We start from the raw sequence: 17,954 nt of genomic DNA, 5'->3' as shown, positions 1-17,954 counted from the left end.
ATTGTTTTTTGAAAATTGCGAATATGCGTCCAGGGTGGGAGGGAGGGGGGTGGGAATATACCTTTAATTTATTGTTTGATTGCAGTTTTTGTGTCTAGATCATTTGTGGTCTTTCTTGACAGTTTCTTAGTTTCTAAGTGGTATAAAGGGGGGGGGAAGGGACATGTATTTATTATGATTGAATTAAGTGCTGTTTAAAATGTAAAATGTTTGGACAATATGTTGCACTTATTGTTGGTTTTAAAATGAATAAAAATATTTTAGAAAAAAAAAGAAAATTGCGAATGGCGAATGCTCCTTATATTTGTAAAGATTTGATAAAGAAAGATTAGAACGCCATTTACGTTCAAGCGACTGTAGCTGATGCTTCAGAAGAGCCAGTTTTGAGTTGAATCAAGGGTTCCTCTATTTTTGGGTTTGTTTTTTTTTTAAAGAGGAGATGGTGCAAATGATGACTGGTGCGATTTTATCGATAAGTGAGCGAATTGCATCATCTAAGTCAGGGCTGCCCAAGTCCGGTCCTCGAGATCTACTAGCAGGCCAGGTTTTCAGGATATCCACAATGAACATGCATGAGAGAGATTTGCAAACCAAGGCGGCAGTGCAGGCAAATCTCTCTTGCTTGAGCCGAAGTCGGGAGGCAGAGGGCACAAGGAGGAGAAGCGGCAGAGGAGGTTAGCAGAGCAGGAACTTACTTGGGGGCCGAGTCGGGAGGCAGCAGGCACCAGTAAGGGGAGAGAGCGGTGGACACGTGGTGAGGGGCAGCGGCGAGAGGAAGCTCCGCCCACCCCCAGCGAGGCACCAGTAGCGTCGGGCGCCCGGACACTCCCTTAAAAGGAGGAGAACCGCGGCGCTAAGGCACTTGCTTGAGCCGAAGTCGGGAGGCAGAGGGCACAAGCAGGAGAAGCGGCAGAGGAGGTTAGCAGAGCAGGAACTTACTTGGGGGCCGAGTCGGGAGGCAGCAGGCACCAGTAAGGGGAGAGAGCGGTGGACACGTGGTGAGGGGCAGCGGCGAGAGGAAGCTCCGCCCACCCCCAGTGAGGCACCAGTAGCGTCGGGCGTCCGGACTCCCCCTTAAAAGGAGGAGAACCGCGGTGCTAAAGCACTTGCTTGAGCCGAAGTCGGGAGGCAGAGGGCACTAGCAGGAGAAGCGGCAGAGGAGGTTAGCAGAGCAGGAACTTACTTGGGGGCCGAGTCGGGAGGCAGCAGGCACCAGTAAGGGGAGAGAGCGGTGGACACGTGGTGAGGGGCAGCGGCGAGAGGAAGCTCCTCCCACCCCCAGCGAGGCACCAGTAGCGTCGGGCGCCCGGACTCCCCCTTAAAAGGGGGGGGAGCCAACGGCGCGCGGCCGGGAGCTGGAAGGCCTAAAGTATGAGGTCGCGAGATTGCAGGCCAGAGTTCAGGACCTGGAGGGGCTGCTCGCTTCAGAGGAGCCATGCCAGGCGTCTGAGGATCCAGACAGAAACAGCTTCATTGAAGATCAGGTGAGGGACCTTGAGAGATTCATTGAGGAGAGCTACAGGAGGGTCGAGAAGCAGAACCAGCAGCAGCTCAGACAGGTGTCACCAGACGAGAGCCAGGACCCACCGGAGGATGGACCTAGTGGTGAGGCCAGTGGAGAGGCCAGGAGGGCAGAGGAGGCCAAGGACCCCGAGGGAGGAGCGCCGAGATTCACCATGGACACGGACCTGAGGCAGAGGAGGCTCTTGAGGAAGGGAAAGTCTGCAATTGTTGTGGGAGACTGCAATTGTTGTGGGAGGTCGAGAGGACCGGCTGGTGACTTGTCTCCCAGGGGTCAGGACAAAGGACACTGCAGACAGAATCGAGAGGATCTTGGACGGAGCCGAAACGGAGGAGACAGCAGTAATTGTTCACGTTGGAACAAATGATGTGAGCCGGAGGAATTTCAGCATGCCTGCGCTAACAGACCAGTTCAGGGTCCTGGGAAGGAAGCTGAAACGGAGGACACAGAGGATAGCATTCTCGGAGATCCTGCCAGTCCCGAGGGCAGATGCAAGGAGGCAGGCCGAGCTCCAGGAGGTGAATGCGTGGCTGAGGTGGTGGTGCAAGGAGGAGGGCTTCCACTTTGTGAGGAACTGGTCGTCCTTCTGGGGAAAGAGCAAGCTCTACAGGCGGGATGGCCTGCACCTGAGCACGGCGGGAACAAGAATACTAGCAGCCAACGTTAAGAAAGAGATCGAGAGGGCTTTAAACTACGGAGAGGGGGAAAGCCGACAGCTGACCTGATGACGCTTCGGACAGCAGTATCCAGAAAAGATGCTGAAAGGGCTGACTGCAGGGAGGAGGACGGGGGTCCGATGGAACTCGTGATCAGACAGCGAAGGAAACACCAGGTAACAGCAACTTGCTGGGAGAAGCCTAAGGGGAAAGGGAAAACAGGGGATTCAGGGAAACGAGATGGCACCAGGGTGCAAGCAGAAGGCAATAAGGTGGAGTCACAGGGCAAAGGGGAGCCACAAGGCAAGGGGGATCAAACCAAGGCTCATGGGACGATAGCACGGGAGGGGGCTGGTATTCCCCGGGGAAAAGCGGGGAGGTGGGGTGGAGGGGACATGGGGAGGAAGAGAGTTGCTAGGGTAAAGGCGGAGGGCACAGCAGGGGCACCGGGAGAGGGAAAACGGCCCGAGACCCAAGGGAAGGAGGCCCAGGTAAAGGCAGAGGTGGAGGCACCGGGAGCGGGAAAACGGCCTGAGACTCAAGGGAAAGCGGCCCAGGTAAAGGCAGAGGGGGAGGACAAACACCGGGACCTATAGTGCTTATACGCAAATGCAAGAAGCCTCATAGCTAAGATGGGTGAACTGGAAGTCATGGCCAAGGGGGAGGACCTGGATATAATAGGAATTACAGAAACCTGGTGGACAGAGGAAAATCAATGGGATGTGGCGCTGCCAGGGTACAAGCTCTACAGGAGGGGCAGGACCCACAAGAAGGGGGGAGGCATAGCGCTCTATATAAAGGACTATATCTACTCGATTGGGATTGATACGGCAACAAAGGCAGAGGAGCTGGAATCGCTATGGGTCAAATTGCCGGGAAAGAAGAGTGCAGACAAAGCTGGGGCTGTACTATCGCCCACCTGGTGCGTCAGAAACAATAGGACACGACTTGGAAGCAGAACTGAGGCAGGAATGCAGGACTGGAAGTGTAACAGTGATGGGGGACTTCAACTACCCAGGGATAGACTGGAGTACGGGTCACTCCAACTCCACGAAGGAAACAGGATTCGTAGAAGCTGTGAGGGACTGCTTCATGGAGCAACTAGTCAAGGAACCGACGCGAGGGGGTGCTACTCTTGACCTCATCCTTAACGGATTAGGGGGGCCTGCAAGAGGGGTAGAGGTGGGAGGAACACTAGGCAACAGTGATCACAACGTGATCAGATTCACATTAGAAAGGGGGTCACCCATAGTGGGGAGGACCGCATCAACTGTGCTCAACTTCAGGAAAGGGAACTATGTTCCTATGAGGAAAATGGTGGGGAGGAAGCTCAGGAACGGCTTTAGGATGGAGACTGTAGGAAGCGCATGGACCCTTCTCAGGGACACCCTGCAGGAAGCGCAAAAATTGTACATTCCCAGTTTCAGGAAAGGCCGCAAGAACAAGCAGTCAAAAGACCAGGTTTAGATGACACCTGAAGTAAAGAGGGCAATCAGTGACAAGAAAGTGTCCTTCCGGAAATGGAAGAGGGATCAAACGGAGGAAAACCACCAGGAGCACAGGAAATGCCAAAAGGAATGCCACCGAGAGGTTAGAAAAGCAAAAGGGAAATACGAGGAAGGGCTGGCCAGGGAGGCGAAAAACTTCAAGGCATTCTTCAGTTACGTAAAGGGGAAGCAACCAGTGAGAGAGGAGGTGGGGCCATTGGACGATGGGGATAGGAAGGGAGTGATTAAGGAGGATAAAGAGGTAGCTGAGAGGTTGAACACGTTCTTCTCGTCGGTCTTCACGAGCGAGGACACGTCCAATATACCGGATTCAGAGGAGCTCATGAGTGGGGAGCAGGCCGAAAAATTGGGGCATATAGAGGTAAGTCGGGAGGATGTCCTCAAACAGATTGACAGGTTAAAAAGCGGCAAATCACCGGGACCGGACGGGATCCACCCAAGGGTTCTAAAGGAACTAAGACAGGAAATAGCGGGCGCAATCCAGCATGTTTGCAACCTATCCTTGACAACTGGAGAGGTACCAGAGGACTGGAAACTGTCGAATGTCACACCTATCTTTAAGAAGGGATCGAGAGGTGACCCCGGGAACTACAGGCCGGTGAGCCTGACTTCAGTTATAGGGAAGATGGTGGAAGCAATGATCAAGGACAGCATTTGCGAGCACATCGAGAAAAATGGCCTACTGCGGCTAAGCCAGCACGGATTCTGTAAGGGAAGGTCGTGCCTGACAAACCTTCTGTACTTCTTTGAGGGAATAAGCAGTCAGATGGACAAAGGGGAACCCATAGACATCATTTACCTCGACTTTCAAAAGGCCTTTGACAAGGTGCCACATGAAAGGCTGCTTAGGAAGCTGTGGAACCACGGGGTGGGCGGGGATGTACACAGATGGATCAAGCACTGGTTGTCAGGTAGACTACAGAGGGTCGGAGTAAAGGGCCAATATTCTGACTGGAGGGGAGTCACGAGCGGTGTGCCACAGGGATCGGTGCTGGAACCGCTACTCTTCAACATATTTATCAATGACCTGGAAACGGAGGCAAAGTGTGAGGTTATAAAATTTGCAGACAATACCAAACTCTGCGCCAGAGTTAGGACCAGGGAGGAGTGTGAGGAACTGCAAAGGGACCTTGATAAGCTGGAGGACTGGGCAAACAAATGGCAAATGCGCTTTAACGTAGACAAATGCAAGGTCATGCACATAGGGAAAAAGAACCCGTTGTTCGAGTACAAAATGGGAGGGGGACTGCTGGGAGACACTGGACTTGAGAGAGTCTTGGGTGTGCTAGTGGATCCATCCATGAAACCATCCGCACAGTGTGCAGCAGCCTCGAAGAAAGCCAACAGGATGCTGGGCATCATCAAGAGGGGCATAACATCCAGGACGCGGGAAGTCATCATGCCGCTGTATCGAGCGATGGTGCGCCCACATCTGGAATACTGCGTTCAATATTGGTCGCCGCACCTCAAGAAGGACATGGCAGTTCTTGAGAAAGTCCAAAGGAGGGCAACGAAACTGGTAAGAGGGCTGGAAAACTGCCCATACGCCGAGAGGCTGGATAAACTGGGGCTCTTCTCTCTGGAGAAGAGGAGGCTCAGGGAGGATATGATAGAGACCTTCAAAATACTTAGGGGCATAGAGAAGGTGGACAGGGACAGGTTCTTCAGACTAAAAGGGATGACAGGTACGAGGGGGCACTCAGAGAAACTGAAGGGGGATAGGTTCAAATCAAATGCAAGGAAGTTTTTCTTCACCCAAAGGGTCGTGGACACATGGAATGCGCTCCCGGAGGAAGTGATCCGGCAGAGTACAGTACAGGGATTCAAACAGGGATTGGACGGATTCCTGAGGGAAAAGGGGATCGTGGGGTACTGAGGGAGGTGCTGGGGTGTTGCATAAGTATAGACAGCTCACCAGGTCGTGTAGGTGAATGGCTGGAGGGTTAGGACTTTGATGGGAAGATAGGACTTCGATGAGATACCTAGGGGGCAAGGGGGCCCCTTCTGGTGATTCAGGCAGGTCATGACCTGTGGTCTGACCCGGCAGAGGCACTGCTTATGTTCTTATGTTAATAATGAAAGAATGATAACCCCACAGCATCTCAATGGGATTAAGATTAGAGCTTTTCACTCGGCCACTCCAGGACTCTCCATTTCTTAGTTTTCAGCCAGTCCTTGGTGGATTTACTAGTATGTTTTGGGTCACTGCCGTGTTGCAGGGCCCAATTCCGCTTCAGCTTTAATTTTCTTACAGATTGTCTCATGTGTTCCTCAAGCACCCTCTGATACACGGTAGAATTCATGGTGGATTCTATGATGGTGAGCTGGCCAGGTCCTGCTGTAGCAAAGCATCCCCAAACCATGACACTCCCACCTCCATGCTTCACAATTGGTTTGAGATTCTTTTTTTGGAATGTCCTCTTTTCTGGTGTCCAAATAATTCGATTTTAGACTCATCATCTTCCATGCAAGTTAAATTTGTGCAGTCTCTTTCTGATGGTAGAGGCACTTCGCATCAACAATAGCAAGGCCCCATGATGATATTTTAGGGTTTTTGGAGACTTCTTTTAGCATCTTGAGGTCTGCTCTGGGGGTCAACTTGTTTGGACGGCCAGACCTGGGCATGTTGTTTGGAAAATCCTCCATTTGTACACTATTTTCCAGACCATGGAATGGCTAATGTCAAATTCTTTTGAGATCTTTTAAAATCCCTTAACAGACTTATAAGCTGCTACAATCTTCTTTCTGAAGCCCTCAGCTAGCTCTTTTGATCTCACCATGGTGTTCACTCTCACGGTAGCAAACTAAATGTCTGAGGTTTAAGTAAGGTAAACCTCCTTCAAAATGCTGAGTAACGATTTTCAAATTATGTGCACCTGATGTGATACACCTGTGTGTGATTTGAGCCATTTTAAGTGGGAGGATACGTGGGGGTGTCCTAATTTATTCCTCCGTTAGAATACACATTTTTGTGGATATCTTTTGTTTCATGAGTAAATCAAGGAAAATTTTTGTTGTTTACCTGCAATTACATCACTTTCTTTTCATTTGACATCAACAAGTGAACATTTCTTAAGAAAGAACTGAATATTTCATGGGGTGTCCTAATTTTTTCACATGACTGTAGCTGTTGAATGTCTCTTTTTCCCACCATCAGCGCCCACACAAACCAATCAAGAAAACGATGGGAACTGAATACATTTCTATTCTTTCCAAGTCAATAGAATATTGACAAGAGAATACACACAACCAAAGACTGCTGGAATTTGTCCATCTGTCTAGGGGCAAAATGACTTTCTAAATACAGAATGAAATAGGCCCAAATTTGGCTTGGAAGAAGAACCTGGGAAGAGACATCAAGACAAAAATGGACCAGATCAGACCAAATATTCTGGAGAAATGACATCCCTAAAACAGGGGTTTTTAACTCTTTTTTGATTCTTTCATACACTTCCTAAACCCTGTGTACATCAATGACTGACAGCTACAAATAGCATGTTAGCAGCTAACGGTGTTGATAACAAGTAATTACAGTGGTACAGTTATACTACCAAAGAAATCACACTTACAACTGCAATGCTAAATATGTTGTACATACAAGGCCGTTCAAAAAGTATCAGACCTTTATTCATAAAACACACTCGTATTTACATACAACAATCTTATACTAATCTCCTTCAAAGTAGACCCCTTGGGCTGCCAAACACTTCTTCCAACAGTTCTGCCACTGTCGGAAGCAGCACTGCAACGCCTCTTGAGATTGCTCGCAACTGGTCCACTGCATTCTGCATGATGTCTTTTATTGACTGAAATCCCTTTAAGGGGCATTTTCAGCTTGGGGAAAAGTCAGAAGTCACATGGAGCCATGTCGGGAGAGTAGGGAGCCTGAAGAATCACAGGTGTGTTGTGTTTGGCCAGGAAACTTCATATCAAATATGAAGAATGGGAAGGTGCATTGGATCGTGATGGAGCTGCCAATTGCCCGCTGCCCACAGGTCCGGCCGTTTGCAGGCGACGCAGAATCTCTTGTAGTACCCCTTGGTGATGGTGTGCCTTGTGGTGTGTACTTGTGATGAACCAAGTCACTGGAGTCAAAGAAGACATCAGAATGACTTTGACATTGCTGCAGACCTGCCTTGCTTTTTTTGGCCTCGGGTATGTTGGCCTTGGCCAGTGATCACTGTGCTGAGGAAGTTGGGATCACTGTTTACAGTCTCCAGCATGTCCTGTACAATCTCCAAATGGAGTTGCTTCTGCTCGATCGTTAGAAGCTTCGGCACGAACTTCGCTGAAATTCTCCTGAAGCCCAAATCATCAGTTAAAATCCAACGCTGATGCTCGCCTTGTCTGCAAGTTCTCTGATTGTGATTCGACGATCCTGCATCATCAGGAACCTCACTTGGTCATTGATTATCTCATTTCTGGATGTTGATGGCCTACCAGAATGTGCTTCACTCTCCATTGATGTGCTTTACTCTCCACTGATGTGCGGCCATCTCTGAAGTGATTGTACCACTCCTTTATCTGTGTGGCCTGTTGAATCTTGCAGATCGTTTCCACTTGGGAATCGCCAAGCTTTATACAAAATTTAATGCAATAGCATTGTTCAACTTTTTCTGTCAAAAACAAAAATCCGATGGCGCTCACTTACACTTCCTCACTCATTGGCAGTCTGCTGACGACTGACAGCTTCTGTGGGTGGGAAAAAATTCAAGCATGCGCATTAGGGTCACCTACATACATGCACCAAACCATGTCTCCCTAGCTTTATTTATTTACGCAAAAAAAAAGTAAGGTCTGATACTTTTTGAACAGCCCTCTGAATGTTGAATAAAATGATTTGTTTACAAATGATACATGTAATGCTTATGAATTATTTCTTCATAACAATTCAGTAATTTCAGTCATCAGATCAAACAGCCTTTATAGCACAGTTACTTACCGTAACAGGTGTTATCCAGGGACAGCAGGCATATATTCTCACATGTGGGTGACGTCATCTACGGAGCCCCGATGCGGAAGCATTTTCAAGCAAACTTGATTGAAGATTTTAAGTTTGCTCTGCTGCTCCACGCATGCGTGCCTTCCTGCTCCACTAGGGGGTGCATCCCCTCGTGGTCTCCAGTTCACTTAACTAGCCAAGAAGCCAACCTTGGGGAGGTGGGCGGGTTGTGAGAATATATGCCTGCTGTCCCTGGATAACACCTGTTACGGTAAGTAACTGTGCTTTATCCCAGGACAAGCAGGCATGATATTCTCACATGTGGGTGACCTCCAAGCTTACTGAAGAGGGATGGAGGGAAGTTGGCAATTTAAGCAAATAGATTTCGCAATACCGATTGGCCGAACCGGCCATCGCTTCTGGACAGGGAGTCCAGACAGTAGTGGGAGGTGAAGGTATGAACCGAAGACCACGTGGCAGCCTTGCAGATTTCCTCGATAGGTGTGGACCTGAGGAACGCTACGGAGGCTGCCATCGCTCGGACTTTGTGTCCCGTTACTCGACCATGCAGCGCGAGACCAGCCTGAGCGTAGCAAAAGGAGATGCAATCGGCCAACCAGTTGGACAAGGTGCGTTTGGAAACTGGGTGGCCTAACCGGTTTGGGTCGAAGGACAGAAACAGTTGTGGGACTTTCCGGTGTGGCTGAGTGCGTTGGAGGTAAAAGGCCAACGCTCTTTTGCAGTCAAGAGTGTGGAGCGCCACTTCTCCGGGGTGAGAGTGGGGCTTGGGAAAAAACACGGGTAGGACGATGGACTGATTGAGATGGAAATCAGACACTACTTTAGGTAGGAACTTTGGATGGGTGCGGAGTACCACCTTGTCGTGATGGAATACCGTGAAGGGTGGATCCGCTACCAGCGCTTGTAGCTCACTAATCCGCCGTGCGGACGTGAGCGTGAGTAAGAAAATTACCTTCCAAGTGAGGAATTTTGGATGGCATTTGTCTACTGGCTCAAATGGGGGTTTCATTAGTTGAGCCAGAACCACGTTAAGGTCCCAAACCACCGGGGGAGGTTTGAGAGGGGGGTGGACGTTCAGCAGACCCTTCATGAAGCGAGTGACTAAGGGATGGAGCGAGAGGGCTTTCCCTTCCAGGGACTGATGAAAGGCCGCAATCGCACTGAGGTGTACTCGAATGGAGTTGGTCTTTAGGCCGGAGTGAGATAGTTGAAGTAGATAGTCAAGGACCAGGGGGACGGGGGCCGACACCGGGTCCTGGCTGTGGGAGGAGCACCAGGTTGAGAATCTGGTCCACTTTTGGGAGTAGCAGGTTCTCGTCGAGGTTTTTCTAGAGGCCTCCAATATCTCCTTGACTGATTGAGACACGGGGAGAGCAGTCAGGGGGAGAGAAACCAAGCATTCAGATGAAGAGATTGAAGATTGGGATGTAACAGTGAACCCTGACCCTGTGACAGTAGAGAGGGAAACAGAGGCAGAGGCAGTGGATCTCTGACACTGAGTTGAAGTAGAAGGGAAAACCACGGCTGGCGAGGCCAGCGAGGGGCAATCAGGATCAGGGTGGCTTGTACTGTTTTCAGGTGGACAAGCGTCCGCAGTATTAGAGGAAACGGCGGGAACGCGTACAGGAACCTTCCCTCCCAGTCGAGGAGGAAGGCGTCGGCCTCGAGTCGGTCCGGGGAGTATATCCGGGAGCAGAAGAGAGGCAGCTTGTGGTTGTGAGGGGACGCGAACAGGTCTATTTGAGGTGTCCCCCACTGTTCGAACACCCTTCGTAGGGTCTGAGAGTGTAGTGACCACTCGTGTGGCTGGAGGAGGCGGCTGAGTCTGTCCGCCAGGCAGTTTTGTTCTCCTTGTATGTACACCGCTCGGAGGAAGGTGTTGTTGGAGATTGCCCATTTCCAGAGGCGCAGGGCTTCCCGACAGAGAGGCCAAGACCCTGTCCCCCCTTGTTTGTTTACGTAGTACATCGCTACCTGGTTGTCGGTTCGGATGAGAACCACTCGGTCGTGGAGCAGATGTTGGAAGGTTACAGCTGCGAGATAGATGGCCCGAAGTTCTAGCACGTTGATGTGGCAGCGACGGTCTTGTGCTGACCACATTCCTTGGGTGCGTAGGCCGTCCAGATGGGCTCCCCAAGCGTACTCCGACGAGTCCGTGGTGAGTACCTTGCTGTGGGGTGGGGTGAGGAAGAGCAAACCTTTGGAAAGATTTGAAGAGTCGCCCCACCAGTGGAGCGATCGTTGCAATGAAGGAGTCACTGTCACGGAGCGGTCGATCGGGTCCTCCCCATCTTCCCAAGCCCCTATCCCAAACCCATGGCGTGCACGCTGTGCAGCGTATGTTCTTTCCTTTCTGCCCCCCAGCAGGATTCTGCAGCACGATCTCTTCAGTTCTGGACTCCCCCCACACCACCCCCCGGGTCATTGTTATTTTAAATGTTCCAGCAGCTTTGGTACGGCGTCCAGGAAATGAGCCTTCTGCTGTCAGCCTGCCCCAGAAGTCTTAATTCCTGTTCCCGCCTAAGCGGGCAGCTGCTGAATTAAGACTTCTAGGGCAGTCCGATGGCAGAAGGCTCATCTCCAGGACACTATGCCGCGGCTGCCGGAACATTTAAAATAACAGTCACCGGGAGGTGAGGGGCAGGTGTGGGGGAGGCCAGAGCTGAAGAGATCATGCCGCAGGGTCCCACTGAGGGGAGGAAGGGAGATTTAAAGAAAAATTTAAAATTAAAGCCGGATCGCAAATTTCTGGGGAGGCCACGGCCCTTGTGGCCCCCTCTGTTCCGGTGCCTATGCCATGGATTTTTCCCCCTTACTGAAAATAAGGAAAACCATTTAGCAAATCTAGTCTTCTGTCTTTCTTCCTGTAGAAATATATTAGATATTTATTGTGCTGCCATAAAACATACTGGGGCTCATTTTTGAAACAAAAATTGTCTAAAAAAAAAAAAGGCACAAACTGGAAGATGGACTTTTATCTTTCCACAAAAAAAATCCAAATCACTATTTATGAAACTTGTTTGTATCATGTTTTTCCTCTACATCTCAAAGGCATGTTATGGGCAGGATTATAATTTGGACGTTTATCTGCAATAATGGAACACTGTAAAAATATCCAGGGTCAACAATAAAACATTTTAGGCTAGATCTATTTCACTAACAACCAAGTGCAAAAAAATGCCTAAACTAACCAGATGACCACTGGTGAGATAAAAGCATGACCCCCTCTTAATTCTTCAGTGGTCACTGCACCCCCCCTTGACTACTTAAGAAGTTAAAAGTGACAAAACATACCAAACTCTATGACAGCTACAGATATAAAGGCCATTCCTCTTATAGCAGCAAGTAGGTCCCTGGAGTAGCCTAGTGGTCAATGAAGTGGACTGTACAGAAGGGGACCCAGGCCCATATCCCACTTTAACTAGTACACTTGCGGTGAAAAGTGCGAGTACACCATAAATAATAAAATATCAACTGAACCCAAATACAGATGATACCTGAAGGCATAGCTATTGTAGATGTGTACAGTTGAAAACAGTAAAGGTTTTTCTATTCCTGTAGGGCATAGCATACAATCTAAGGGAGTTATGATATGATGTGTACCTGGAGCCTTTGTATGTGAAGTTCACTGCTCTGCTGGGATGTCTATGTGGCAGTCTAGTAAGACTGCTGGTCTCCAGGCACCCAATGACTGTGTTTTTCCCGTGAACATTTTTGTTTGAAAATGGCTCTTAAAGAAAGGTGCACCGAGCATAAACACATTTAAATTAATATTTTACAGGCTTGAAAATGGAAATGTTTGGCATTGGATTTTTAAAATTTTGGGGGATAAAACATCCAAAATTGGATTTGGACATCATATCAAAAATGCCCCTCATTATGTACCTTGTATATTGATAAAATATTTGTCATAATATGACTTCTATATTACTAGTTGAACTATTTTTCAGGATTTGGTGCCTGTTCTAAGTTACCTCAGCTTCAGAGTCTTTTAGTTTCTGAACTTTTTCTTTGACCTTCATCTCAAAGACCTGCTCCATTTCCATCTCCATTTTTTTCATTTTAGCGACATGTTCTCTTCTTTCTTCTTCCATTTGTGCCAAGGGGCTCCTATAGTAAACATAAAGCAGAAATTATATTGCCATCAAATTGCCTAAAATGTGATTAACCACCATGCTGAAAAATCAAGACATTTTTCATACCTTTAATCTCCTTTCCTTGAATCGTACTAGACCAGTCAAAATTAATGGATTGTGTTCCCTTCCTGACCAGCAAATGGAGATAGATATACTGAACCTTTACAGTGACATCTCTGGTGTGAGAGGCCATTCAGGCTGAAAATTTCAGTATGTTAATTCCAACACAGGATAGGAACTAGGTATATTCTGTAGATTTTGACCCTAGTAAATGACAGCCCAGCCAAGGAAATCAACTTAGGTAAAACATTAAAAACTTCTATAGAAATGGGAAAGAGGAAACATCTGGAAAGCTGTGTATACTAATGACCATACGTAAGATAATATTTTGGATCTGCAGGCTATGATGGAAAATAATGTCTTGGATTTAATAGAATCTTGGCGAGAGGGAGAATTAGAAGTCCTTGAGCATGCGCAGTTGCATGCTCAAGGCCGGCAGAAGCAGGAAGATCTTCTAGTAGCACTGGCACATCCTGTAAGTTTAAGTTGTTCGGGCGGGGGTGCCGGTTCACGCAGTGGGGGCTTTTGCAAGCGGGGGGAGCGATGCCGGTTATCGGGGGGGGGGGGGGTGCTCGCAAATCGAGTCAACACTTGGTTTGCGAATTAAGGTTTGCAGGAGTATTTTGCTCGTCTTGCAAAACACTCGCAAACTGGGTTACTCGCAAACCGAGATTTGACTGTATGTTCAAATCTTCTTGTGTCATTTTCCATTCAAAAGTTACCTGCAAAAAAGAAAATGCAGACACAAAGTCACTGTAGCAATTTTCAAAGTGAGAGTACATACTCTCTCCTTTCCGGACCAGAGTCCAGCAGTGTAAGGAGGAAGCTCTCAAACCAACAAACCAAAACAAAGGAAAAAACCAAGGTCCAACTGTCTGCAGTGAAAGACAATCCAGAACAAACAAACCAAAAAAAACTGCAGACTTGGTACACGATGCAGGCAGACTTTATTATGACAAATGAATTTTTGATTAAAAACCTTTTACCAGGTAAGGGACCCAACACGGTCCGTGTTGGGTCCCTTACCTGGTAAAAGGTTTTTAATCAAAAATTCATTTGTCATAATAAAGTCTGCCTGCATCGTGTACCAAGTCTGCAGTTTTTTTAGGAGGAAGCTCTCACCACTGGTTCCTCCTTACCCCACCTTAGCAACTCAGCAATAAAATTGGGACTTCCATGGAAGAATCCAGGCTCTGACCACCTATGTCGGAGGCCAAGTTTCCTGTCCCTCAAAATGGCTGACGTACAGGCGGGCCTCTCCTGCCAGCAGACCCTTTGTGCAGACCAAGCAAGACAAGCTACAGCAAAACCACCATATAGTGCAGGCTCTTGACCTAGCTCACAAAATAAGTTACTAGCAATGAACTGGTAAAACCACCATCATCCTTCAACAAACACCAGTGATACACATTGTAATTCAACCTTCAATTAAAAATTGCAATACCAATGGCTAACTTCTATTGCAAACTTTAACGTAGAAATTGACTCTAACCTTAACTTCATCCCTCAAGTATAGGGTGCAAGGTCATTACAGGCCTACTAGGCCTGTAACCTGAACCTAATTTCAAGAATGTAATACCAGTAATTATATCCGACAGCTACAAGCTAAGATCAATATCACTAGACAGCACACTACAGAAATGTCTGATAAATTATACAAACAGGGCACTGTGTGACATCAAAGTGATTACCTCACACATAAAAACAAACTATAAAAGCCTCACTAATAGCAACTGCAGAAACCTAAAAACAATCCCCTGTGGCGAGAGGCACATCCTGTAGGCAATCAGCACCTATTCTTCCCTTCTGGCACCCCGTCTCAGCCTGGAGGGCCTTCACACAGACGCGAACATCGACATGTCATGCATGTGCGTGATGTCATCATGGCGATATCCATGCACTTCCAGGTGCCTCAAGCCATGGCCACTACCTTTAGTGTGCCAAGGCTCAAGAAGGTTTGTGGGACACTGGTGTAGAGGGATCACATCCACCATTCTCCAATCCTCCGATACCACTATCAACTCTAGAGAAGCATTGAAAAGGTTTGTCAGCGGAGCCTCCAGAACTTCCCTAAGTTCCTTCAACACCCTTGGCCCTCAGATGTACACCACCCCCCCATTCCCATTTTACAGTATTGGCTTTTTCTTTCATTTGCATCTTTGCTTCCTGACTTCTCAAACAACCTCTTAACTTTTCCAGATATTTTAGCCTGTCTTCCACTTTCTGCGCTCTTTTGTAGTTTATGAAAGCTAACCTCTTTTTCCTTACCTTTTGAGCTATTATTGTTGAGAAACAAAGCGGCCTTCTTTTCCTCTTACTTTCCTTACAAAATGGTTTGTTGCTCTTACAATAGCTCCTTTCTGTTTTGCCCAGTGTTAGCATGACATAATGTAACATACATTTTTATTTCTATATCGCATAGACCTTGCAGTTCTATGTGGTTTACAATAGAGGCAAAACTGACCAGTGTCAGTGAGATACAATAAGACTCAAGAAGGTGATTAGCAGTGGAGTTACATAGGTGGTTGACAGTATTTATTTACAAAGTGGTTGAAAGATCAGTGAAAAGGGGCTGCCATATAACTTGGCAACAGCGGTAAACTGTAAGGTTTAGAGGTAGGCACTTGAGGTTTACAAAGGAGGCATAGCAGACCAGTGTCAGTGAGCTATGTCATAAGTGACAAGCGAGGTTAGCATTTGTGGTAGCTTTCGAGTGTATCTAAGGACTGCTGAATTTTCCTACTTCTTCCAGATGGTCTCATCCAGACAATTCCTTGCCATAATCTCCCATCTGAACAAAGTTAGTTTTTTTTTAAAAGTCTAGAACCTTTACTTTTGAATGAGCCCTCTCTATACTTGTCTTAATATTAAACCATACCACATGGTGATCACAGGATGCCAGATTATCCACGGTAACATCAGAAACATTTTCCCCGTTTATAAGTACTAAGTCCAGTATAGCCCCATTACCAACTGCTGGAACAGTTCTCTTGGTAGAGAATCCAGGATCTCTCTACTTCTAGAACAGTGTTTCAACATGCGATATGCGTATCCTTGGGGGTATGTGGATCGCCTGTTGGGGGTACGCAGCCTGGCCGCCTTCAGGGATCCCTTTCTGCCCTCTGCTGAGCTGCCGCCACCGGGGATCCTTCCCTGCCTCCCCACTGCACCACCCCTGAAGCCGACCGTGCCACCAAGCTGGAGCCGACACGCTCCATCCCTCCCCCCCCCAGCAGCAACTCCATACAGGGATGGGCCACGGTGCATGCAGCGACTCACACACTGCATGCGGCCGGCCCACAAGCCTTCCCACTGATGGCAATCGCTGCAGTTTCTTAAAAATTTACTACCTGAATATTCCTTAAACAGAACTCCCTCAAAAATAAAAGTACAAATACCAGTATTGCTATAAACTGGAAGTATGTGAATATAAAGGAAGGAAAAATTAGACCTTGCCTGCTAATTTTCTTTCCCTTTTGTCTCAGCAGATCACTCCAAGACCTATGTGTTTTGTAGAGACAGAAAATGCAGAACTGTGTGCTCTGCTCTTATAGGGTACTGTGCAGCTCTTCAAAGTTCAGTACTTCAATAACAGTATAGTGGAACCTCTCAAGGCTGAAGAAACTACAACATATCACATTAGTCTCCCCTCTTCTTTTAAAAACAGTAGAAATGCAAACTCTTGTCATTATTAAACAACCTGACTAAAATTGTTAAAACCAATATGAATCGGGGGGGGGGGGGGGGGGCGCTGTTGAGCCCACGTGTAATGGCAGCTTGACTGTGAAGCTCCTGCACCCAACTGCAGAATCGAGATTAGCAGCACAGCTACAGCGAGTGAAATCGCAAAACTAAAACCGAGCAGGCAAGATTAAACACTTATCTACCGAAATCGCTAATTTTCGGGGCTTGAATGGCGGACAAAAAGGTAAACAAACGCCACAAACCTGATCCCCCGTCGCCCTCAAAAACACCGTTGCCGGGTCCCGGTCCCGAAACCGGAAGTAACGCTGAAATACTCGCTGAGCTTCGCGAGTTGAAAAATCTTGTGTCTGATACCAAATCGGCTACGGAAGAAATAAATGAGAAGCTAACAACCTTAACATCTGACTTTTCTCAGCTACAGACAAGAGTTCTCTCTCTGGAAACTAAGATGGATGCCACCACTCTGCACATGGCTGAGCTGAGAGCTCAGACCAGAAAAATTGCTCTTTTAGAATCTGAGATGGAAGATAGCAATAATAGATCTCGGCGCTGTAACATCCGTCTCCTTGGGCTCAAGGAAGGGGCTCACGACCGTGACCTAATCAAATATCTGGAGGATTGGATCCCTAAAATATTAGACCTTACTTTTACACGTGAGTTTGAAATTGAAAGGGCCCATAGAGTGCCCTCCTCAAAGAACCCAAATGATCGCTACCCCCGACCGGTGGTCCTTAAGCTCCTTCGTTATCAGCATGTCCTGGATGTCATGCAGCGTGCCAAGATTAGAGCCCCTGTGAAACATGAGGGTGACACCATATTATTTCTGCCAGATCTGAGTAAATCCACTGCAGCACGCAGAAAAAAACTGCTCTCATACCGGCCCCAGCTGAAGCAGCTAAATGCTAAATTTGGTATGCTGTATCCGGCCAGGATGAGAGTTACTCTCCATAATCAAACAAAAGATTATACTAATCCTGAGGATCTGGCCGCATTCATTGAATTGCAGTCTCCCACTCCTATTCATCAGGTTTGACTGTTATGGCTGCTCGGCTGCTTCATCAAACATGTCTGTGTGATGTTATCTTGCTGTCTGTATTAATACACTAAAGTTCAGTTGCATGTATGAGTCTTTTACTAGTTATAAAAATGTTTTACTCAGCTTTGACATTCATGCTTTCAATGTATGATTTTTTACTGTATCTTTATATGGGTGCTTTGCCTTTCTAGCTGCTGTTTTCACTCTCACAGTGCACATGGGAATTATATTGTGTGACTTTAGGTCATGTTTTAGTTATTATGGTCCTTCACAGTTGCTGGTCATAAAGTATGCTAACAAATTTTTTTCTTCAAGGTTGCGCAGCAGTTCATTCATAATGTATCATCTAGTTGTCTCTTTAACACAGG

The 17,954-nt window shown here is 47.6% G+C and overlaps 1 protein-coding gene across 5 annotated transcripts in view; it reads right to left on the bottom strand.

Moving 5' to 3' along the window:
* SEPTIN7 (septin 7) overlaps window positions 1-17,954 on the bottom strand; it is a 266,147-nt gene that overhangs the window by 10,682 nt on the left and 237,511 nt on the right. For all 5 annotated transcript variants that reach the window (XM_033930201.1, XM_033930198.1, XM_033930199.1 and 2 more), the window contains one exon: window positions 12,624-12,759. In XM_033930201.1, coding sequence (XP_033786092.1) covers window positions 12,624-12,759 — 136 coding nt within the window. The remainder of the gene's footprint in view (window positions 1-12,623; window positions 12,760-17,954) is intronic.

The sequence above is a fragment of the Geotrypetes seraphini genome, chromosome 2 (assembly GCF_902459505.1).
Source record: "Geotrypetes seraphini chromosome 2, aGeoSer1.1, whole genome shotgun sequence".
Lineage (NCBI taxonomy): Eukaryota > Metazoa > Chordata > Amphibia > Gymnophiona > Dermophiidae > Geotrypetes > Geotrypetes seraphini.
This window is presented reverse-complemented; position numbering and strand designations above follow the sequence as displayed.